Source organism: Erythranthe guttata, chromosome 5 (assembly GCF_056151865.1).
Source record: "Erythranthe guttata isolate IM_541 chromosome 5, IM_541, whole genome shotgun sequence".
Lineage (NCBI taxonomy): Eukaryota > Viridiplantae > Streptophyta > Magnoliopsida > Lamiales > Phrymaceae > Erythranthe > Erythranthe guttata.
In genome coordinates this window covers 15,243,432-15,269,827 of record NC_142537.1, presented here as the reverse complement: position 1 = coordinate 15,269,827, position 26,396 = coordinate 15,243,432, and the positions used below count along the sequence as shown (strand labels likewise).

The window sequence follows — 26,396 nt, the reverse complement described above, 5'->3', positions numbered from 1 at the left end:
ATCAAAAGAAAATTATTTATTTATTTATTTATTCTCCTTTATTTCATTTTTTATTTTTTTGTTTTTTTAGTAATAGAGGAACATGCAACCAATCATATAGCTGCACTGGGTAAACATAAACTCTCGTATAATAACTAGCAAATCATTGAGAGATGTAAACTACACTAGATTAACCGTGTGTAACATACTTGATCGGCCAAGCGACCGTTGGCAAGGATATTCAAACTTTGGTCAATTCATACAAGCTCACTTTCTCCAAACGTCAAACCACCCATTGCTGGACTTCTTTATTTTACTTCCTCATGGAAGAGGAGTAATCATATGATTTAGGACTTTGATATGCCTAATTGGGCCAATCTAATTGGCCTACAATTTCTTTACCTATTGGGTCATGAACCCAATATTGAAAACCCCACTGAGGCCCAATCATCCTCAACTAAGGGTTGAGCCCGATAATCTCAATTAACCAACTACAACCCAATCAACGAAGTATAAATAAAAATTTAACTCATTTGTTAAGGTACATCCTATTATCTGAGCAATACTACATGTATTCTCTAGACTATTTCTACTATCCGCACGTCTGACTTGAACGTCGTAGAGGTTTCGCCGGATCAAACCCGGCTTAGTTTACGTGTTCTATGATCGCAAGTATCTCAAGGTCATCAAGCTCGCGAGCCAGTGATCCACTTTACTCTTCCAGCTCATCCTACTTCAATTCTCTAAGGTGATCTAATATTTAGCATCATCAAATTTGTTTTGATCTAAATGTTTTGATTTGTTAGGTGTTTTTTTAAATACCATAAGATACTATTAGTTTGAATTAAAAATTGAATATTTTCTTGGAGTATCCTTTACGTAGTAAGGATTATTGGATGAAACGTCATTTGAGTTAGTTTGATAAAATTGTATCAAATAGAGAATATTTGTGCATGATCTATCATAGTTTAGAGTTTTTGATATATATATATATTTTTTAAATGTGAATAGATAATCAGATTATTGGTTCGTTAGTTTAACCACATTATGAGTACTCACAATCAGTACAGTCAATACTGCGATACAATATAATTTCTATGGAAACGACACAACTCGGCATATGTTCGATTGTAATCAAATACCATTAAATCGCTCGATACCGCGATAAGATTGGATATCCGATACGATACAATGATTACGATATTTGTTTTGAGGGTGATCTATGCGATTTTCAGCATATGTAGAGGTAATTTGTGCGATTTCCAACACGTGTAGGGGTGATTTGAGCGACATTCAACATCTTTTGGGGTAATTTGTGCAATTTTCATCATATTTGGGATGATTTGTGCAATTTTCAGCACATTTGTTAATAACAATCGTGTTTTTTTTTTCTTAAGGCAAAACCACAAAATGCTTCAGATAAAAACCATTTATATTAGAAAATGTAAAACCGAAACTAGCATGCCTAAAATCTACGACTTTTATCCTAGTCAATAATTAATGTTGAAACTTGAATTCAAATCTATTTTAAATGAATGGTTTGACTTTCAAATATTATGTTTTTTACGATAAATGATAGGGTATACGATATGTGGAGAAAAACAATACAACCATATATTGCGATATGATAACCATGCTCACAATCGACAACATTTCACTTATTTGATTCCAAGTTGTCTCACATGTATGAAAAACTGTTAGAAAATCTTTCGTACATACATACGAATTCCCAAGAACCAACATGCTTGAATCAGCGAGAATTAAACCTAAACATAAACACGGAAGCGTACCTTACATCATTGAATCGAATCTTCGAATCTCCACTGGATTTGGGACAGGCCTTCCAAAGAATCCGCAGTTCCTTAATTATCTCTCTAACGATGGATTTTAGAAGAGACGGAATTGTTGCGTTTCTTTGGGGACCACGACCCTTTATATAACTGTAGAGTCTAGTTATATTATAATTGTGATTCAGCCCCATCAATAAATCACAATTAAGCCCTAATTGTCTCTACACATTAGGCCCATAATTATAGTCTAATACCCATAAGTCCAACCCAATAATCTTTATTAGATCACAATTAATTTGGACTTTCTTTTAGATAGCCATACACATTTACGTCACATATGTGAGCCCACATAATTATTGAAATAATTCCAACAATCTCCCACTTGGGCCACATATGCTATATACCTTATAAATGTGTATACCTTATGAGCTCAAATATTGCTATCATATAAAAAGGTATTCCTTACAATCTCGTCCATTGACCATACTAATATAGGACTAAAGAGGCTTTCGTCACATTGATCGTGTCTAAACCCAACAGTAATCACGTATACCAATATAGCCAAACGACATAGATCAAATTATGGTGTGTAGCATGGAAATTACATGTAATGTGATCTTAACATGCCTATTTCCAACTGGTCCTACTTTAAACTTTATTGAGACCAAACCTTAACATAACTGTACAAAGCGCAACCAAATACTTTATTTCTGCAGAAAACCAAATACACAAAATTGTGTCCAAACATATCATAGAGCTACCAAAATGTATTTATATGTACACATACATACAAACTCCCACTGAACCAAAATATCCTTAAATGATATAACTCCTACATGAGCAATGCTCATGAATACCTTATGTGTTAATCCTTTAGTAAGCGGATCCGCAATTGTGGACTTTATCTTAATATGCTCTATGTACTGTTCACTTTGTACCTTTAACAACAAAGAACTTTCACAAGCTCTTGTTGTTGTTCGAAAGTATAGCTGTTAAATATTGTCTCCGTATAACTTTAATACAAATCAACATGTGCAGCCTAATGACAAGTGTTTATAGCTATTTTAAAAAAAGAAGATGCCAAAAATTACCATAAATTCTTAACCATCGTGAACAGAGCTTAAAGTGTTTGATTAACACCCATGTCAAAATAGCTCAATCACTTAGGTTTACATTAACTAAAATGGATCTATACTTTATACGCATCATAAAAATCAAAATCATGAATAAACCACACGATCTCCCAAAATATCTGATTTTGATAAATGAGCATATGTATATAACTTACATTCCCTATAATTACTGTATAACCCATTTGGCTGCTTTGCTAAATGATCCACTTTATAGGGTTATTCAAATATATGCCTAACTTTATGCACACCTTAACTGAATGTGTACATTCTTTTACATAAAATATTTATTGGGCATTGAATTGAGACTAAACAAGTCTCCTTTGTTGTGAGATTATCTCCCACTGATCCTTGGGTATGTACAATCATTAACTTTATTTATCTCCAAGTACATATGAGATAATTAGCTTAGGATTGTAAAATCATTAACGGGAATTTTAATTTCATTAATGGACTACTTTAGTTTGCAATCAATATCCTTCAAATCTTTAAGATTTTATGGTTGCACTTTATTGTTTCAAAAATATTACCATTTGAGAAACATATTCCCTGTGTCCATAAATCTCTTAATAGAGTTGATATGAGTGAAATATTTAATGAAACGTACCATATATCTTTCAATATTGCCCATTTGAATTACATTTGGTCTCAATTATTTGGAACCAAATTCACACCTTATGGCAATTTGATAAGATCCTAATGTCTTGTCATTCTAAATGTCAACTCATCTTTAATGCTTTATTATTTTAAGGTTGTTGAGTTTGCTCTTTAAGTAACAATTATCAAGACTTGATTGGGGAATTGTTCAACATTGTCTTATCAAATCTCCAAATCTACTTTTCAAACAATGACAAGTACAAAGACATGTACATTGTCAAAAGCAGTATTAGGAATCAAATTGATTCATCTTTAAAGACAATGTCTATAATCTAAATTTCTCCCCTCAAACTCAACATCCTTAAAAGATTTTAAATTTCCCCTTTTAAAACATAATATATTGCAGCACTTAATGTTTCTCCTAAATGTACCTTAGCAAAGAAGAATGACTTATCATACTTCTTTGAATGTCTTGAATGTTCTATTCTTGAAATTTGTACCATTTTAAATTGCTTATGTAAGATTTTACTGTATGAGACTTTTACTTAAATTATAGGTCAAATTTTGAATTATGAAATAAACCAAGCTTAATGTTTTCAAATGAACAAGCTAACCAAATTTGTTCAAGAGAAAATCTAAATCCATCTAATGACGGTACCAAATGTCTATTTCATAATTCAAAAGAAACCTAAGAGTCCTCATAGCCTCAATCCCAAATGCTATAGCCTCAATCCCAAATGCTTACATAATCTTTATAGATGTATATCTTTCAACAGCAATTAAATGTTGGTTATGTGAATAACCCTTTACACACACACTTAAGTGAATAGTGTAACCCAGGATCTATTCACTAAATGTGTCTAGATACAAAGTCGAAACATATTTTAGAACAAATTAAAGTGAGAAACAAACATAATTACGTTTTTCAACGTACCTCAGATGTAAACTGCAATTATAATGATTTATCTTAAGATGTACTAGTCAAATTAGCACTTAGTCTTTTCTCCCTTAATTAGTTATTCTTCGTGTGAACGGTCAAAGTTTTATTCTTTATGTTTTACAACAAACCTTAAATTGACCGTTCACGGCGAAAAATAAATTAAACCATATCCACTTTCAAGTCAGCGAAACCACACTAACTGAAGTGCTATAACTCAAAATGAGATTAGACTATTACTTAATGTGCTTATTTATGTTCCTTTTCTTTATACCTTATTTAAACAATAGATATCAAAATCTAATTTGTTGCAACTTTATCGTCTTAAAATAAAACGTATCCTTACTATCTTTAAGGAACCTTCCAGTACGTAACCCCTAATTAAACCTTATGCGCCACTACTACAAAAACTTGCTTTAATGGCGCCTTAAACTGTCACTATAGCGACCTATCGTGACGCTTCGGCTATTATGACGCCAGCCAAAAGCGTCACATAGGTGGCCGTCATAATATGTTTTTGTGACGGAAGAGGCGTCCTAAAATCCCAATTATTATGACGTCGTTACGCGTCCCAAATATTTACATTTTGTGACGTTTGAAAGCGTCACATTATTTGTCGTCAACTGCTATTGTTATGACACGTTCAACGTCCCAAAATGTCTATATAATGACGGTTCGAGCGTCTCAATAAACTTAATTATGTGACTGTCCAAATGTCACAATAAATTCTTTTTGTGACTATTTTATGTTATTCAAATAGTGACGCTTTTGTTTATGTTCCATCTGCTATTGCTAAAAGCCATAAACATTAAAGTTTAAATATCCACAACATCGAAGAATTCATTTAGATACACACATAAAAAAAATTCCTCCTCATTTAAGCTATTGATTTAAATGGTACAAAATAACATAAATATTTAAATAACAAGTATTCCAACATCCAACATATAAAAAAGAAGAAACCTTATTCTATATAGTCTAATCGCTTGTCGCTTTGACGACTGGCTAACTTTTCGCGTGCCTCCCCTCCTTCTCTCACTTCGGAAAGATTTAGCAATCTTTTATGACCTGGTCGAGAGAGATGCTACATGGGATCAATTCTTTCTAAAAGAAACTTCAAAGAATAATTAAATTAATGACACACTACTTCACTCGTAAACAACTTCGAAATACATCTAAAGTGACTTCACCATAAAACTCATACACAGATAAAAGATCCATGATAAGCTATTACAATATTCATTTTATAACATAACTGATATAACATCTAAATAGCATATTACAAATTTAATGATCTAACATCAATTTAGATAAACAATCTAATTGGGGGTGGCAAGTGGACTGAGGCTGCAGTAGTGTGCACAAAAGATAGCTAAATACCCCTCAAGAAAATTTCTTTGAATTCTGAATAGAGAGGTTGTAGGCTCTTTGTGGATAGGTTAATTACATTTCAAACCATTTACAAAGTTCGTGGACAAACTATTTGTACAACATGATAAGCTTACCTATTTATAATACAAGGCATTGAAAGATAAGCTAAATATGAGATTTGATGTATAGAAAATGTCATAAGTCTCACCTTAAGACTCTTTCCGGCATGCCACAATAAGATATTTTCACTCCATTTTTTTATAAGAATTTTCTGTTTGAAAAAAATAATGAATAAGAAAGTTAGAATACATATGCTAATACAGAATATGAGAACAAATAGTATCATACTCGTCGTAAACTAAAGAGATGCCACTCCACCATTATCCTAATAAAAAATTACACAATCAATCACTTCAGAAATCTGAACGGTAAATACAAAGTTTTGGTGCAACTGAATATCTATTCCAAAAACTAAGATGCATCTTTCTATCACAAAATTGATATTTTCTTAATTAATTTAAATGTATATCAATGCAGAATATCTTTTTTCTTCATATACCAAGTCACATAGCCTCTTTGGAATATACATTATTAACAGGAATGGCCTAGGTCCCTTAAGACTTTTGAAGCTTCACAATTATACTGCTTAAATTAAGTAGCAGGAGATCGGAAACTTAGTTTTTTCATTTTTGCTGCTCAATTTATCAATAGAAACTTGCATAAGAAATATATTATTAATTTTTTTTAATTAGAGAACTCTGAGGAGAACTTCTAAACACTACTAGACAGAAACGTGGGAAGACAACTTAGTGATGAATATTTTCCCCTACTATGTACTACTCTGAACATGAAACAAAATCTCAGAACATGAAATTTTATATTGAGACTTATCTCATTAACATGTCCTTTACCGGATTAATTTTATGATACAAATTCCAATAAGAATATATGTTTTCAGTCTAACATAACATTAAAAATTGGGTTTTCTACCTTGGCAAAAGCCCATATAGACAAAAAAATCATCAATTAATTAAAATAAATTATGAAATATAACTCTTAACAAAAATACATCAAACCCTCGAAATTCATAGAACTCTAGGAAAACCAACATTAGTTCAAAATCAAACCCTCGAAATTATATGCTCACCAAAAATCTGACAAGATAATTGATTGCAATTGCAACGCAATAAGTTCTTGAATTTCAAACCCGATTATTCTAATCTGTTTTATCTTTCGGGAAAAAACATAAATAAGGTCAACACATATTGTATTATAACGTATAAGAGAAGAAGAGAAAGACAGATAATCAGATTTTACCAGGTTTAGCTTTCATCTTTCCAGCAAATCAAAATCGAAATTCTCTTTCGCTTGTGCCTAACAATGGGTGAAGGGAACGAACAACAATTTGACAATCTAGCCAAATTCCATATCATTTTTTATGAGGAATACGAGAATTCTAATATGAAAAATTGTGTTTAACGTTTCTGACATCGCATAGGATGATACTGTCGATAATAATTTTTGTGGCATCGGTCGAATTTGTGAATCTGGGTATTGAGAAAAAAAGAGGCGGTAGGGGGAAAAGAGGGTTAAGATCTCTATTACCAAGTATCTCGATGAGGGCAAGACGATATTTTTATAAATAAATTTACCGGGTTTAATTGGGTCATTTTCGCGACTCTATTAAGACGCTTAATAAATATTGTCACGATATAACCAATCTATTATGACGATTTATATAAACACGTCATAATTGTTATTTTTTGAGAATTAATAAAATAAGTAAAAATAAAATATCCAACTAGTTATGCGGTTTTAGCTTAGGGCGTCTTAATATGCTAGTTGTCGAGACGCTATTTACGATGCGTCATATTATGGCGTCATTACACCGTCACTAAAAGCTGTTTTTCTAGTAGTGTGCCCCCAAAAGTTATTTAAAATAGATGCACCTAATGATCTTAAATTTTATAACTAGAACAATGATATACTCTAGGTTCTTCTATTGTTCTATCCAAAATAAAAAAAAATTAAGATCTATGCACTATAATAAATAATAGCAATAATAAATATTTGTGCAATTAAGCACAAAAGTGTTATAGGCAAACAATGTGTAAGTAGATAAATAAATTAAATAGAGAACGCAAATAAAATCAATATGTTCACATTATAATCAAAATTTGACTTTGAAATTTTAAATAATTATGGAATACATCTCAGATGCCTAGCACAACATTAATATCAAGTCGTAGGGACAGTAATATTAATTGTAAGTGACACTCTTGTTGTAGTAATCAAACATTGATAATAAATCCTGTCAAATAATAAGTTCATCGTAGGGATGTAACTTTTATTCACATGGAGCCAAATAATCATCACATGTTTATTACCACAGTTGCATATGTGGTTCGACCAAGTATTAACCTACCGTAGGGGTAGTGTTAAAATTCGCATGAGTTCACATATACATAAACATCTTGACATTCTCAATTAGCTAATCTACACAGAGAGGTCACGTAGGGTGGCGTCATGCTTCAATTAGTTCATTTAAATGTCAGACAAACTTAATAACAAGTCATTAGATGTACCCCAAAAATTACTCAAAATTTTAAAAGTCGTTGAACGCTAAGGCTCTAAAGACCTCACTGTATTGTTTTCAATCAAACTCAGTAATATGGTTATTCATAAAAATAAGTATGAATTGAAAACATCAAATCCATCTTTATTTTGAATTTGAGCTAAAGATAATGTGGGGCTCACAATTCAACTTTATTTAGATTTAGAAAATAAATTATAACCAATAAATCTAACCTTATATAGATTTGAAGCAAATTAATATTTCGATTTAGACTTAAAGCAAAGGTTTCGAGTCAAACACCGAATGAGTCAAATCTTATTTGGTTAATAATAACCATTATCCATATTTTGACTCGATAACGATTAAAGGATAATGGATCAGAAGCTTATTTAATTAAAAAATAATTTGTATCCTTAATTTTGACCCATTACTCAAAAATTTAAGTCTAAACGGCATAAACTTTATCATCTGAAAATTCCCTAAATTAGCCTTAGAAAACCGAATTTGAAATTCAAAATGAATTTCACTGTATTAACCAAACAAAACCTTAAATGAATTTAAAAGAATTCACATATTAGTTCGGTCCCTCAAAATAATTGAAATATTTTAAACGGCCCCAAAAAAACCTTAAATTAACCTTTTATTCCTTAAAAAATTACCCTTGCCCCAAAACCAGAAAATCTTTCAACTTAAAGGACTGAACTGAAATTTTGAAAGAAAATCCTTTGAGTGAAAAGGGATTTACGATTCAGAAATACTTAATTTGAGATTTATAATATATTTTCGAAAAATATATTACTGTTTTCGAAGAAACTTTAAAAGTGGGGACTGAAATGCACTTTTCGAAAGCTTTGGGCCCAAAATCAGATTTTCATTTATTATAAATTGACCCCAGCCCAAAATCAGGAATAACCCAAATATGGGGTCAATTTGTAATTTCAGAAAACTTGATTGGGGTAAGTTGCAATTTGCTAGAACTTTATCAACCTAATTTTGCCTCTCTAGCAAATCAACCGCCGTCATACCTCAGCCAACTCCACCGCCACCATCAATACCACATACCACCGCCGGAAACACGCAACCCACAAATATCAACGCCGTCGGAATCCACCGTCGGCGCTCCGGCCTCCCTTTAGGCGAATCATGCCACTCAACATCAGTAATAATATGAGCACACGCAATCCGCCCATTTCACCTAATGGATGCCGGAAAAGAAGTGAGGGGGTGGTGTTTGGTGGTCGACGACGGCCGATGACTTGACGGTACTGAAAAAAACCGGTGCACCAGGCTCGACCTTATGGCCGCCGCCCCAAATTTCAGATTTGGAATTCTCAGATTTATACCTTAAACCTTACCTTTAATCCAAATAGATTAGACGGATAAACTAATCCGAATTTTCAACCATAAAGGTTGGACCAAAGAAATCGTAAACAACAAAACTAATATCTGTCATGTTCACAACTAGCCATAAGTGGAACAATTGAATAAATCCACGTAATTGAATTAAACTTCAGAATTCAGATTTTAATGAAACCTTAATTTCAAAACAAAACTAATGCGATAAAGCAGATTTCATAACATTCACATAAGAAATTCAATTACAAATTGGCAATTCGAAATTAAAAAACTAATTTCAGAACATACTGTATATCACATAAATATCTGGCCGAAACTTTGAAAATTAAATCCATGAAAACATAGATTTCTCGTAGTAACAACTTGACGAGAATTTTAACACATAAAATTCTCAATGATTCAAAACATGGTGGCTCTGATACCACTTGTTAGAAAATCTTTCGTACATACATACGAATTCCGAAGAACCAACATGCTTGAATCAACGAGAATTAAACCTAAACATAAACACGGAAGCGTACCTTACATCATTGAATCGAATCTTCGAATCTCCACTGGATTTGGGACATGCCTTCCAAAGAATCCGCAGTTCCTTAATTATCTCTCTAACGATGGATTTTAGAAGAGACGGAATTGTTGCGTTTCTTTGGGGACCACGACCCTTTATATAACTGTAGAGTCCAGTTATATTATAATTGTGATTCAGCCCCATCAATAAATCACAATTAAGCCCTAATTGTCTCCACACATTAGGCCCATAATTATAGTCTAATACCCATAAGTCCAACCCAATAATCTTTATTAGATCACAATTAATTTGGACTTTCTTTTAGATAGCCATACACATTTACGTCACATATGTGAGCCCACATAATTATTGAAATAATTCCAACAAAAACAACATGAAGATGAAAACAGGAAATCGAAAATGTAAACGGAAATTCAAATGAATTCGACCTGAATAATTAATTCAGGGACAATTTTTTAATTACAATTAATAAAATAAAATAAAAATAAAAATAAACATCTCTAAACTCTTTGATCTCTTTCCATGTAATAAAATCAAGAAAATCGGAAACAAATAACAAATATTCGAAAGGCACGAAAATCATCAAACTGTCATCATTGCTTCAAAGCATGGTAAACAAAGTACCTTAGAGCATATAATCAATCATCTTGTAATGTTGGAATGAATAAACCCCAAATTTATATTTAAAAAAGAAAAATAGGGGTAATTAATGAGAAAGAAGATAAAAAAAAAATCGAGTTCATGAAATAATTTAAATTTGATTAAGGAGTCAGATTTTCTTTAATGCCGGTAAAAGTGCCGATAATCTTGCCACCCATATCTGGAAATGTTTCCCATCCCGGTAGTGACTTCACCTTCCCCGTTCGATCAACATCAACAGGGTATTTTAGTAAATGCCCTTTAATATCAGTTATCTCGTTAGCTGCAAATTGGCTCCAATTATGCTCACCCATCCACTTTATACGTCTTGTGCACTCCAAACTCTCCGGTTGCTCAAAGCAGTGCTCTAACGTACCCGTGTGCTCCGCCCACAGCGACATTCTATACCCGTAAACGTACACGAAAGATAATCAGACGGCATTAAAAAATTGTTCTGCAATTTCTATGACAAACGTTTTACTTGGTCTTTTTTGTGAACTCAATGTCTACTTGTCTTTGCTCAAGTTTATGGGTGGAAATTGGACGGATCGGATCAGAATTAACACTTTCTAAAGTGAAAAATTAATTCCAATTATGTCCAAAAAATTTGAAACAATCGGCAATTGAAAGTTCAGAAATTAGAATGAAATAACTTATTCCAAAATTGAAAATTTTCGGATTAAAATCGGTGGAATTCGGAAATTCCAAATTCTTAGTCATCTAAATATTGCATACATAATCATATTGATAATACAAGTGTAGAAAAAAACAATTTGGAATTATTTTTGAAACTTAAAGTTGGATTGAAAATCAAAATCTCATATATACTCTAATTCCGATCCAAAAAAAAATTGGAAAAATTGAAAATCGGAACGAAAAAATATTGTTCAAAATCGAAAATTTTTGATCGAAATCGGCGGAAATAAAAAGAAATCCCATACCAATTTTGAAGTGTAAGCCGATAAGTAACAATTATTAGTTAGTTTAGGACATAAAATGAAAATTGCTAAAACGAAAAAGAGCAAATATTTTATTACCTGGCCGTGTGGATTAGCCAGTTTGTTAGCCCATGTGTAATGAGGTTGATAAGCACCCATGGCTATTTCAGTATCTCTGGTTCCTTCTAGAGAACGTTGGTTGATGTTAGCGGACCCCATTAAAACAAATTCGTCGTCCACTATCATTCCCTTTGAGTGTACATAAATCATGAACCGTCGGTTTTTTCGACTCAGTGCCTAGTTGGCAATACAATATGTCAAAAAAAAAAAAAAAGAGCAGATCGATGAATATATTAGTTTGGTTTATTGCATTCAACACGCTCGTCCTTGGTATAATTACTAAAAAAAACTCTCCGTGTTATAAATACTAGCAAAAATCTCCCTGATGCAATTTTTTTAGCAAACTACCCTTTACAAACTCGCATTTAGGGGGTTGCGTTCCTAAAAAATGCATTACAGGGGGGTTCTGCTAGTATGTATAGCACGGGGATTTTTTTAGCAGTTTGATATAACACGGGGTACTAAATGCAATAAACTCTTTTAGTTATAGAAGCACTTAGGGGGTAAAGAGAATGTGCAACATGTAAAAAAAAAAGTAATAATAATGATCAACAAAAAGATGATGAATATATCAGTATTGGGTTTATTGCATTCACCACCCCCGTGTTTAGTTTAATTGCTAAAAAATTCCCCTTGTTATAAATATTAGCGAAAAAACCCTATGATGCAATATTTTTTTTTCCAACATACTCACCATTTAAGCGGTTGTGTGCTAAAAAGATACATTGTAGGGAGGTTTCTACTAATATTTATAACACGGGGAGTTTTTTAGCAGTTCGATATAAAAGAGGGGGTAAAGAGAAAGGGCCAATTTTTTTTTTACAATATTTCGGGTTTTTTTTTTGAGAATTGGGGTCATTTTGTAATTATTTACAAAAATACAATAAAGCGTCGTTTAAAACGACGCGTTTTAAGGGCCGTTGGATTGAGCTGAGATTGACGGCCAGATCTCCTATCTTGTTCTCCTAATCTGACGGCCAGAGATTAATCTGGGCAATCGGACGGCCGCTAAAAGGCGTCGTTTAAAACGACGCCCTTTGGTGCGCCACACTGGATTACAGCGTCATTTAATATGACGCCTTTTACCAGCCGTTTGATTGTGTTTATATCAACGGCTGGATTTGAGCTAAGGTTTTTTAAATTTACTTAATTTTTTTTTATTGTTAAATTGGAATACTTAATTGAATTTTAATTTTAAATTAATTATATATAGTATAATAAATAAATTTTCCTTCATTTATTTATGCAATTTATTTTATAATTCACTATAAAATAATAAGAATTTGGAACCTTTTTTTTCATTCCAATTTCCGATATTCCGATTTTTGATTTTTTCGATTATTTTTGGAACGGAATTGGAATTACATATAAAATTATTGGAAATTCCGATTTCCGATCCGATTGTATTTCTGAAATAATCATGTTTGAATTATGTTGGAAATATATATATATGTTTGAAATAATCATGTTGGAAATATATATATATATATATATATATATATATATATATATATATATATATATATATATATATATATATATATATATATATATATATATATATATATATATATATATATATATATTGTATTTTTGAATTATTTTTCTATTGATATATATATTGTATTTTTGAATATATATATATATATATATATATATATATATATATATATTTATTAATCATGTTGGAAATATATATACATATATATATATATTGTATTTTTGAATTATTTTTCTATTGATGTTTTGCAAGAATTATAGTTGCTTTGATAAATCAATTATGTTGTTTTTACAAGTGTTTAAATTTTATTTGATTGAACTTTGCTTTGGATTCTTGCCTTTTGCCGGAAAATTACGAAAATATTAAAAAACAATACAAAAATTACCATTATTTCCGATTTTGGAACAAAACATTAAGAATTAATGCAATTTCCGAAAATTCCGAAATTCCGCCGATTCCGAGGTATTCCGAAATTGGAATGGATTTTGAAATTCCGATTTTTTTGGAACGGAAATTGGAACCTATTTTTAACTTCCGAAAAAATTGGAAAATTTCAAAAAAAGGCATTTCCGATCCATTCCGTCTGATTTTCATATTTTGTTAAATAAAAATAAAATGCCTAATTATTGGGAAATATTTTTTGTCTCTAAATCCTTTAGTTTATTTAAGTTGTTTTTTATTGAATAACTAAAATACGAAAAAGTTTTAATAAATAACCAACATAAACTACAATAATAATATCACCAATGACGGTGACCTCCGGTGCCACATCTCGGGGGCCTTCTAGTCCTGTGCCCTCTACCAACTTGTTCATCCTCATCACTCGAAGAATTTGCGGATTGAGAATAAGGAATAGGTGTGATCTGATGATCTACCGGTCGCGAAGACGAAAACTGATGCGTAGACCCCAAATGAATTGGGTCCTCCGAATTCATATTCGGATTAAAGTAGGGGTATGGGGTGTACGGATCTGCATCAACGAGATTATAATTAAACTCACAGTTGTAGATAGTATTAAAAATAAAATCAAAGGTACTAAACATACCAGATGGATGCCCGTGTGATCTAGGATCTGTATAATTATCGAATGCCGGATAATATGCACGAGAAGAAGTTCCTGCCTCGCCAGCGTACATCTGAGTCTGTGACTGAGGCATTTGAGACAGTGGTATCTGAGTCTGAGTCTGAGCGTGAGTCTGAGTATAAGGCATCTCAGATTGAGGCCTATCTGAAGGTCCGTGTCGAGACTCTAAGACATTAAGACATGTTCTGAGAGTCGGTAAATACGAACGATAGCCATCCCGGGGCATGTCTCCGCCATCAACAGAAACAATCAACGATCGAAGATGCTGAATCTGAAATAAGTAATAAGAAATATTTTATTTTTAGAAGACATACATTAATAAAAATTATATAATACACAAAATTTTATAATAAATAAATTTGAATACGTACCACTGTATCCATTGAAATCTGACCTCCAACTTGAAATCCTGTACGATCAGATGGGGTAATCGGTGATATGAAACGACGTGTGTGCAGTTCATACCACTCAAAATAACCATCTTCTGTAGTCTGACTGTCACTGGCATATGGATAATCAATAATATAATCGAGTCTATTATCCCAAGCGGTAACATGCGAAACATGTGTAAGCCTCCAGTCTCGGTTGGTAGCACCTGTACGGTTAGCATTGACGTGCATCCGGAAATCCGTCTCAGTATTTTCAGGAGGTTCAGGTATGGGTTGTACCATCCCGAACTGACGTACTATTCTGTCTGGTCGATGCATCTCCACAATTGCGTAGCATATCAAGGGGACTCTGGATACCCATATACCTGAACATGCGATCGCCGAATCACCAGCTACAGCCTGATATTCCGGATCATCCAGATCATATGACATCCATATAAACTGATATGGGAGCATCTGATCCAACATCATCCTTAAAATACGAAGAACATGTGCACCAGTCTCAATGAAGCTGACATGGTTGGTCCACCTGTGATATATTATTATATATTATACACAAAATTTATACACAAATCACCGTAACAATAATGCAAAAATAATTTAACATAAATCTCAAAACCATTACCGTGCACCGTAAGGTGGTACGGGAAACTCATATCCTGCATACTCAAGTGTTGTGCCCCATTTCGCCAGAGTAGGTATGGGCCTTGATGGAGGAATCTGCATCCATGCCCATATCTGTTAAATAATACAAGAATATAAATTTTTTAAAATATAAACTGCAAATTAAATGTATTAATGTATTAAATTATATAAGTAATTCATATGTTACCTGTAATAATTGAACAGGACCACTGATTTCTTTTGCAGATATCTTCGATGCTTTGCACAACTCGTGGTAGAGGACTGCTAGAGTACAACTACCCCAACTAACTCAGGACTTGTTTGCATAAATGAATTGTACGCATCATTCAAATCAAAATGTTGTGAAGGTCTCGAAGGGGAGTAGAGAGGTTCTGATGTAGTGAATTGTGAAGGTCTCGAAGGGGAATAGAGAGGTTCTGATGTACTGAATTGTGAAGGTCTCGAAGGGGAGTAGAGAGGCTCTGATGTAGTGAATTGTGAAGGCATCAAAGGATTGTATAGAGGCTGAGACTCAACATAAACATCTATGGAATCGTTTCCTTCATCCGGGTGCAAATAGATTTCTAAATCATCATCACTTGTTATCTCAGAAACTATCTCGCTCCACTGATTTTGATACCATCGTGATATTTTGCCCGACACCGATAACACAAATTCATTTCTATCTATTCGGCAACGTGAGTATATTTTCGCCAAGAAGTCTGAGAAAGATATATCGCGTTTCACTCGTACGACTGTATGATGAGATTGATCATAATTCACTGACAATCCCTCATGAACAATATGGCCTCCTATATACACGAAAACTTTGACAGTATTCCTACCCGGAGTCGCCATTGAAACCCTATATTTTGATATTTTGAGATTATTATTTTTCTTTTCAAATATTTAATATTTTCTAATTTTTTTACAGCTACAAACACTTATGTTATATTATAAATCAGTTAAAACAAACAATTAATATTTAAAAAATTCTAATTCTTTTTATAATTTGATAGTTCCAAAACTATTAATTTGTATATTATAAATCCTAAACACATTGTGTAACTCGTAATTTTTCGAAATATTCATATAACACTAACCAGTTAAAAACAAACAATTTGTATAAATTAGCAAACTTATCATTCAAGTAAGACTTAAATTAACCAATAAAATATTTAATTTACTTCAAAGATAATTGTAGATTTGCTAGCACCCACGATCACTACTCAATCCACCACAAGTTGAACTTCCACCTATTTATAATAATAAAAAGACCATCAAAATAAAAATTTCAGCAATTATTTAAAAATGGGGGGAAAAAAAATAGCTCCAAGTTGTACTACATTTGTACAATATAACAAATAATTACCTTCAAAATATTATTATTTGCTAGCTACAAAAATCCCTTCTCAAAACACCACAAATTAAGCTTCCACCTAGTTATAACAATAAAAAACAAAATTAAAATTTCAGCAATTAAAAATAATAATATTTGTCCAATATAAAAAATAAATACCTCCAAATAATTATTATTTGCTAGCAGCGTAAATCCCTTCTCAATCCACAACAAATTACATTTCACCTAATTATAACAATCAAAACACACCAAAATTTAAATTTCAAACATTATTTAAAAAAAAAAAAAAGATAAAAATATGTTAAATTATTAAAACATAGGATCAAAAGTGAAACTGATGTAAACTTGAGGGGCTAAAGTGTAATTTTACAATTTTCATAAATTGAAAAGAAAAAAAATAAGAATTTTGAAGTCATTGATTTTGAATTTTGACCAAACATCCATAAATTCGAACGGTTTGAAATCATGAATTTGAAATCTAAATCCTAATTATGGTAAAAAAGACGATTTATGGTCAAAATTAATGGCACTAAGTAATTAATGGTAAAAAAGACGATTTATGGTCTTGTTGAGGTAATACCTATTCTAATGTCATGACTAATTCTACCAATTTATCCACTAACACACTAATAATTAATTAATTTATCTTACTAATTATTCTACTCGTATCATATTTAAACCATTACAAAAAATTTAAATTTCAGAAATTATTTAAACACAATCAAACATTCCTCCTTAAATCCACCATAAGTTAAAGTTTAACCTAAAAATAACAACGAAAAACAACAATAAAAATTTGAATTTCATCATAAATTATATATATTTTAACGATACAAGAAATAATTTATCTCCGAATTATTTGATAATTTATTAGATCAAAATTTCATTAATCCACTATAATAATAATTGAAAGAGTGAAAAAAAATTACCTCAATAAGTACCCTGCTGAAATTAATTAAATTATCTACATTAGTTAAAATATAAATTAAACAATAATAAATAATAATTAACAAATAAAAAAGGAAGAGGAAGAAAACTTACGGTGTTGGTGTTGGGAAGAAGGGAGCAAGGCAGCAAAATGTGGAATGATTTGTTTAAGGGATAGGATAATATATATATATATATATATATATATATATATATATATATATATATATATATATATATATATATATATATATATATATATATATATATATATATATATATATATATATATATATATATATTCGGCCGAAATCAGGACCGTTAGATCGAGACGAATTGGACGGCCGCTAAAACGCGTAGTTTGAAATGACGCGTTTGACCATCTGACAGGTCAAAGCGCGTCATTCAAAATGACGCGTTTTAGTGACCGTCAGATCTTGCGATCTATCCCTGGCCGTCAGATTAGGAGGACAAGTTGGGAGATCTGGCCGTCAATCTCAGCTCAATCCAACGGCTGTTAAAGCGCGTCATTCAAAATGACGCGTTTTTAGCGACCGTCAGATCTTGCGATCTATCCTGACCGTCAGATTAGGAGGACAAGCTAGGAGATCTGGCCGTCAATCTCAGCTCAATCCAACGGCCATTAAAGCGCGTCGTTTTAAACGACGCTTTATCCTATTTTTGTAAATAATTACAAAATCACCCCAATTCTCAAAAAAAAAAAACCGAAGTATTCTAAAAAAAAAATGGCCCTAAAGAGAAAGTGTACTTGTGGAGTGTTTCCACTGGGGATATCCCCAGTGTCGCCAGTCTCCCGATTACCGAGGCAAAAGAAATTGAGATAATCCTGTGGTTCGTACACTTTGTCGATCCCCATCTCTACTAATGCCTTATAGATGATCTCGTACATCATTTGCATTGTATTATACTGCCAAAAGAGAATTGCTTGCGTGGGAATACTCGTCGGAACTCCCTCCGGCCACATTGGAAGGACAATGTATACGGAAAACCTCTCCCGCACTCTGATTTTATTAGCAATCTTCAGAGCTATTTCCATCGGAATCAAATTGTTCGCACCTGAAAAAAAAAGAGAGAGAACTTGACCTTTATAACAGCCGCAACATAGTAAAGTACTCGATAACATGTTGTGAATTCAAAATTTATTATTATTTTTTTTTTTCGAAAATAGAGTTTCTCACCCAAGTCGTTGTGATTAGACCAATTGAAGGATGACCCGAGAAAGTACTGGTTCTCAATGTAAATGAAATGTTGCGCCGCACGAATCGCCTTCACGTACGCAGTGTGTATACTCATGTCTATCAGTAGATTCTTCCCGCATACAAGATTCTGTTTCGATGCCAGCAAAAAGATAAATAAAATATAAAACAAAAGAACAAAATAAAATAAGTAGATGTTCAATATTTTAACCCTGTTTGTAGCTTCTTTTGGATCCTTGGTGTTAGAATTATTTCGTGCAAATTAATTATAAATTTGTGTCCGATAAATCCCAGATTCAGTTTTAGCTACTGTTCTACTGTTTTACGAAGAGTTGCAACAGTTAATGGAACAGTAATAAAAAGACACAAATTTTAAAGTGGTTCGGATACAATTGTACCCTACATCCACGGGGACCTGCAAATGAAATTCACTAATTTTTAGTTTTACGAATACAGTAATAGGACTTAATCGAAAATGCAAAGACTCCCTCTTTGTCGACGCCGTTCTTGTATCCTACGCTGAATTGTCAATCTTCACTTTGCAGCACGTCCCTTTCCGCACGGTTGAAATTTCTTCAACGCTGAGTCCCTCAGTCGGCGGATCGACCTCCTCCCGAGATCTTCTGAGTTCTTCTCCCGAAGAACCGATCTTCTTTTCGCGTGAAAGAAGCAAATCGTTTGCTGTGTTTTTCTTCTCGAATAAGATCACAACTCAGGTGCAGCAACGCAAGAGCAGAAAAAGTTTTTCTCTCAAATAAAAGGGACGACCTATGACGACGTTGATGCTGCTCTTCTTATACTTCCTTAGTTGTATTAGTAGAGCCCTACAAAATTAGAGCCCATTAGGTTAGATAAATTCTTCACGTAAGGAACAAGGAATTATGACAACAAGGAAAGTCTTAGCCAAATAAATTCCTTGTTAATCAAACACTAAGGTAATTAAATAAATTAATGACAAAATAAGAGTTTAAAGAACTAAGGAAACTTCCCTAGTTTTTATACACGTTTTTCGTACACGTCTTGAAAAACCGAAATAGAATCCTCTCGGATTCTAACCATCTCCCCCTTTGTCATCTATTTATTATAATCAAGTCCTCCCCCTTGATCAAATACCTGACAAAACATTAGACTGCATAATAGAGTAACTGTTAGAACAGTTAAAGGAAAAAGCAGTTAACGAAACAAGAAAAAAGTTAAGCCTAGCAGACTATTAGAGGCCGTTGTTCAGAAAATCAATTCGACAACCACAAAAAAACTACTCCAGAATATATTCAGCATCAACGAACAACTCCTCGTCATCATTCGTATCAACTTCAGCTGTTGTACCATCAACTGTTGGAACAGTTGGAGCAACAACAGTTCAGTAGTAGTTCCAGCAGCTGCATCAGCTCCCCCTGTATGTGGTTCCTCCTGGGTTGATGCTTCGTTGTCAACTCCCCCTCAAGAGTAATCTCCCCCTTTCTGAGCAAGGGCAGTAAAATAGTCGAGTTTCTCCTTAGTAAAAACGACCTCGAAAATCAGAGACCCCACTAGGTAGGTTGGCATAAAAATCATGAACCACTTGACAGATGCCACCGGGTTTGATGCGCTCGGAGAAAGAACCGAGAATTAAAAGCATCGACAGCAGAGATAGGCACCACGGGATCCGGTGCAGAGTGACCTGCGGTGGTGCGAGTAGCGGAAGGCGAGGCAGAGTGAGTAACGCGTCGACGAGAGCGGCGAGGTGGCGGGGTGCAGGTGAGGCCGGTTTGGGTGGTTGCGATGGCGGTGCACACGGTGGTGGTGACGATTGGGCAGCCGACGAGTGTGGCAGTAGAGGAGATGGTGGAGAATAGATGAACGGTCACGGCGGTGAGACTGGCGGCGACAGCGGTGGAGAAAACCTAGGGACCAAAATTTTTAGCGGAGGCGGCCGTGAGAAGGAGTGGGGGCTCCCAAAAGGCAAGAGGCACGGCATCCAACGGCTCTTCGAAGGCAGGGCGGTCATCGGAGCGGCGTCGCGGCGGAGGAGCTGCCGAAGACGCGGTTGCTGGTCGAGATGGTCGTCGTTTGGACGAAGAAGACGATCCACCGGTGCTTTTTCGTTTCCCCATAACTGTGCTCTTGGATTCCTTTGATTTGAGTGCAGATTTGTGATTTGCTGCAAAGGAGAAAGAAGGAAAAGAGAGCAGTAGAGAAGAAAACCAATTTGGAGAAAAAAAAACGAAAAGGGGCATAAACATGGGTAACTGTTGGCCTTCTCAGGGGTAGTTTAACAATTAGGAATAGTCAAGTGAGAGAATTGCAAATATAATAATTATGCTCACAATAAATTCAATTAATGAAAATCAAATTCAGATACAGCAACTCTCAACTTTCGCATATGAAGCCCAACACAATTCAAATAAACTTCGAGAAGAAAAAAATGCTCAGAACAGTGAGTTACTCCGAAGAAATATATTGCCGCCAAAAATTACGAACCCACCCCGGATTTTTTTTTTTTTTTTTTTTTTTTTTTTTTTTTTTAATAATAAATAAATAAATGCCTAACATGCAGAGGCAAATAACTAAGACGAAAAATAAACGTGGAAAAAAAATGAGTGAATAAACACAAGTGAATAGGATACTATTAGGACTATCAAACCATGGGGTTTATCTTCAATTTTAACAAAAAGCAAGCTCCAAGAGATAGACTAAGGAGACTAACAGCAAATTTAGTATCCTCAAATCAAGCACAAAAACACTCTTATTAGGCAGCATACACACACTATCAAAGGTAGCTTTTTCATGAAGAGCAGAGCAATTAAAATAGCGAGATAGTTATGATCGTGCAATGTGTAGTCCCCTGGGCTTTCTAATTGAGTCGTGTAGTGAGTGTTCGGTCATGTGGTTTACCGGCTCGACTCAAAAAGGCTTCGAACTATTCACTGACCGCATATAAAATTTATAATGGTCGTGCAATGTGTAGTCCCTTGGGCTTTCTAATTGAGCCTTGTAGCGAGCTTTCGGCCACGTGATTTACTGACTCAACTCAAAAAGGCTTCGAACTATTCACAGACCAGTTGATTGACATTTTATATATAGAATTAACGAAAATTCAAGAGTAGCTTTCACTCATTTGAAGCGGCAGCTTTTCCTTATGAGTGTGTTCAACCATGACAAGACTGTGAAGGGTAGTAAATAAGCTAAAGCCTCTGTAGCTATCATTTGGGGATTGATGAAGTTCTACCTCACAAGATTCGAAAGTACAGATAGTATCCAATACACAAGGGGTCTCATCACATGCAATATGTCTAATGCATAACCTAGATGAACAAAATGCAGTATGCGTGATGTGTCCATAAAACTTTTAAAAGTTGCAAGTCTGGACACAGACTGTTGCAACAGTTTATGCAACTGCACAGGTCAGACAATACAAATTCCAAGCGAATTTCGCAAGGAATCAAACCTTTGTGCATCTAGGGGTTTAGTAAAGATGTCAGCAAGTTGTTTCTCCGTTGTGACATACTCTAATGAGACAGTTCCTTCCTCTACAAGATTTCTAATGAAATGGTAGCGAATTTCAATATGCTTAGTTCGAGAGTGCTGTACTGGATTCTTGGAAATATTAATTGCACTCATAATGTCACAATAAATATGCAATAAATCTTGACTAATACCATAATCACATACCATTTGTTTCATCCATAAGAGTTGTCTCGTCCATAAGAGTTTTTTGTTGTACCAGGACACGAGATTGTTCCCAAGATAGAGGCATCCTCCAGTTGTGCTTTTTCGATCGTCTGCATCACCTGCCCAATCAGCATCGCTAAAGCCTCGGGTTTGAATTCCTTTTTCTACCGAACCAATGACTTGATCCACTGGATGATTCTTCTTGACTCTTCTTGAGGGTTCCTTGTGAGTTTGATCATCCAATTCGAGAGACCTGACTTCAGCTTCGTCTCCTGTTTCAGAATTGACGTCACTTTCTTCTGAAATGGTAGAGGCTGCATCAACTGTTGGAACTGTTGGTGCGACACTGGAGCTGTTTTCCAATTCCTTTGTTGGTTCCTCTTCCAGTGGTCCAGCAGAGACAAGAATATAGCAGTTGTCAGATGCTCGAGTTCCTTGAATAACACAATTCTCGTCTTTGTCTAATACTCGACATGCGAATTTGTTGAATCTGACTTCAAGATCTTGATCACATAGCTGGTTGATGCTTATCAGATTTGACGTGAGTCCTTCTACAAGTAGTACATTCTTCAGCTTTGGGAGATTCTCATGATTTAGCGATCCTTTCCCTAGCACTTCACCATTTTTTCCGTTTCCAAAGGTGACAGCTCCACCGGTGATTTGTTGATAGTTTTTCAGAAACTCTTTAACACCGGTCATATGTCGTGAACACCCACTGTCAAAATACCAATCATTAGTAGTACTTGCTTTTAAAGAAGTAATCGCAGATAAGCATTTAAACGTGGACTTTTCAACCCAAATTTTTTGCTGAGGTCTATTGGAAATATCAATTTTATTTTTGGGTTTTTGAGAGGGTGAAGGAAAATAATCAGCCCTAGCAGAGTAAAGAGAACGAGCCACAAGCTTTTTCACAAGTTTTAAATATTTGAAGCATCTAGGACGTATGTGACCTGGATTTTGACAGAAAAAACAAGTGGGAATAAACCTTTTCTTTGAATGGTGTTTCGTTGCTTCAACAGTTGCAACTGTTTGTGAGACAGAAGCTTGTTTAACAAAGTTGATTTTTCTGTTTTGATCTTCCTTTCGCTTTAGATCAACTTTGGGTAGCTGACTCCCTCCTATGCCTAGACGATTATAGTTTGGCTTGTTGTTGCTTAAGATTTCATCTAGATTACCTCTACCCAAGTTCAATTTTGCAATTGCTTCTTGAGTTTGAGTAAGTTTAGCCTGCAAACTATTTTTCTCTTGATCACTAGATATGATCCTTTCCTCAAGAGTAGAGATTCTTACCTTTAGTGTCTTGTTTTCCTCTATGAGCACAAACTTCTCCTTTTCCAGGAAGTTATTTACCTTAACGACGTCGAGCCATTTTTGGTACATTTTTTCATATACCTCCTTTACTTCATCCAAGGTTGGTTCTTCCTCATCACTGCTGCTGTTCGGATCCTCTGCAAAAGAAGAATTTTCGTTTAGATTTTTGTCATAATCAGAACACATATTTTCATACCTGGATTCTGTTTCACAGTCTGTTGCAACAGTTGAAGCAACAGTTGATTCTGAGTTGTCCAGAGGAACTTTGCTGGATTCTGTTTCACAGTCTGTTGCAACAGTTGAAGCAACAGTTGATTCTGAGTTGTCCAGAGGAACTTTGCTGCTGAATGCTACAAAGTTAGTAACTTGATCGTTGTTTCCTTGGTCATCATCAGATTCTTCTTCATCGCTCCAAACAGTAGTAAGTGATATTTTCTTCTTTTTCTTCAGGGTGTTTGCGCATTCTGATTGAATGTGACCAAAACCTTCGCATTCTCGACATTGTATTCTTCTTGGTTTTGACTCCTCTGAGTTATCTTGATTTGAATTTCTCCTCGAATTTTGAAAGTTCACGGTTTTCCCTGTGCTTGGAAAATTTCCCCTTTTACCGATCTTTTTGAGAAATTTCCCAAAATTTTTCGATAGTATTGCCAAGGATTCCTCTACCGTCTGCTCATCTTCTTGAGTTGACGAATTTTGGGGTGTTGCATATGAAGTTTCTGCTTGAAAGGCTATCTTCTTTTCTCTAGGCTTTTCACGATGATTTTCACCATGATTGAGTTCTTGTGCCAGAAGTTTCCCCATGAGTTCGTCTAGTTTGAGCGTGTCAACATCTCTGACTTCTTCAATGGCAGCAATTCGGTAAGCAAATCTTTCAGGTAATGAGCGCATCGCCTTTCTCACCAATTTGCTTTCAGAGTAAGGTTCACCGAGTGCATATGATTCATTGGAGATATCACATAATTTAGCATGGAAGTCAGTGATCGTCTCATTCTCTTCCATCTTCAAATTTTCGAACTTGGTGGCCAGCATTTGTAACTTCGACGTCCTCACAGTTGACGTTCCTTCGTATGTAACTTGAAGGATTTCCCAAGCTCTTTTAGCAGATTCACATGACGCTATTAGTTTAAATTGATTATCATCAACACCACTAAATATTGCGTTTAGGGCCCTTGAGTTGTAGTTTGCGAGTAGTATCTCTACGTCACTCCAATCTGCTTCTGGTTTGAAAACTTCCATTTTGTCTTCTCCTTTGACCATGGGAGGTGTCCAACCAGTTATGATGGCGCGCCATGCTCTCTCATCTATGGATTTGATAAACATCTTCATTTTTGATTTCCAATATGAGTAGTTTGATCCGATTAGGAGAGGTGGGCGAGTAGTTGACGATCCTTCTCGTTGAGTATTCATATCTGCACAAAATAAGAGTAGTTAGTTCCCAAAATCTCACTAGATGTATTTAGTGACAGGCTCTTGATGCCAATTGTTAGAATTATTTCGTGCAAATTAATTATAAATTTGTGTCCGATAAATCCCAGATTCAGTTTTAGCTACTGTTCTACTGTTTTACGAAGAGTTGCAACAGTTAATGGAACAGTAATAAAAAGACACAAATTTTAAAGTGGTTCGGATACAATTGTACCCTACATCCACGGGGACCTGCAAATGAAATTCACTAATTTTTAGTTTTACAAATACAGTAATAGGACTTAATCGAAAATGCAAAGACTCCCTCTTTGTCGACGCCGTTCTTGTATCCTACGCTGAATTGTCAATCTTCACTTTGCAGCACGTCCCTTTCCGCACGGTTGAAATTTCTTCAACGCTGAGTCCCTCAGTCGGCGGATCGACCTCCTCCCGAGATCTTCTGAGTTCTTCTCCCGAAGAACCGATCTTCTTTTCGCGTGAAAGAAGCAAATCGTTTGCTGTGTTTTTCTTCTCGAATAAGATCACAACTCAGGTGCAGCAACGCAAGAGCAGAAAAAGTTTTTCTCTCAAATAAAAGGGACGACCTATGACGACGTTGATGCTGCTCTTCTTATACTTCCTTAGTTGTATTAGTAGAGCCCTACAAAATTAGAGCCCATTAGGTTAGATAAATTCTTCACGTAAGGAACAAGGAATTATGACAACAAGGAAAGTCTTAGCCAAATAAATTCCTTGTTAATCAAACACTAAGGTAATTAAATAAATTAATGACAAAATAAGAGTTTAAAGAACTAAGGAAACTTCCCTAGTTTTTATACACGTTTTTCGTACACGTCTTGAAAAACCGAAATAGAATCCTCTCGGATTCTAACACTTGGGAAAGCCTTTAACCGAGTTCGAGTCAATCGAACGAAAAACCTACACCATCATCACAGTAGAGTAA

The 26,396-nt window shown here is 34.3% G+C and overlaps 2 protein-coding genes and 2 long non-coding RNA genes across 4 annotated transcripts; all 4 read right to left on the bottom strand.

The window, feature by feature from the left end:
- Window positions 1-5,247: 5,247 nt before the first annotated feature.
- Window positions 5,248-6,142, bottom strand: LOC148770733 (uncharacterized). The gene is made up of 2 exons (XR_016031286.1): window positions 6,013-6,142; window positions 5,248-5,501 (listed from the first exon to the last, which is right to left on the bottom strand). It is a non-coding gene; the product is annotated as an uncharacterized LOC148770733 (long non-coding RNA).
- Window positions 6,143-10,830: 4,688 nt separating this feature from the next.
- On the bottom strand, window positions 10,831-20,137 carry LOC148770732 (phospholipase D gamma 1-like). The gene is made up of 6 exons (XM_088818030.1): window positions 20,066-20,137; window positions 19,275-19,298; window positions 19,046-19,193; window positions 18,616-18,923; window positions 11,941-12,138; window positions 10,831-11,319 (listed from the first exon to the last, which is right to left on the bottom strand). Exons 1-6 carry the CDS (start codon window positions 20,135-20,137, stop codon window positions 11,026-11,028), a joined length of 1,044 nt encoding a protein of 347 aa, XP_088674156.1. The 3' UTR covers window positions 10,831-11,025.
- LOC105958579 (uncharacterized) lies at window positions 14,117-15,671 on the bottom strand. The gene is made up of 4 exons (XM_088817752.1): window positions 15,561-15,671; window positions 14,918-15,464; window positions 14,508-14,817; window positions 14,117-14,432 (listed from the first exon to the last, which is right to left on the bottom strand). The coding sequence occupies exons 1-4, from the start codon at window positions 15,659-15,661 to the stop codon at window positions 14,203-14,205; spliced, it is 1,188 nt and encodes a 395-aa protein (XP_088673878.1). The 5' UTR covers window positions 15,662-15,671; the 3' UTR covers window positions 14,117-14,202.
- Window positions 16,672-17,882, bottom strand: LOC105954952 (uncharacterized). Its single transcript, XR_016031139.1, has 4 exons — window positions 17,849-17,882; window positions 17,079-17,144; window positions 16,932-16,998; window positions 16,672-16,815 (listed from the first exon to the last, which is right to left on the bottom strand). It is a non-coding gene; the product is annotated as an uncharacterized LOC105954952 (long non-coding RNA).
- Window positions 20,138-26,396: the final 6,259 nt, after the last annotated feature.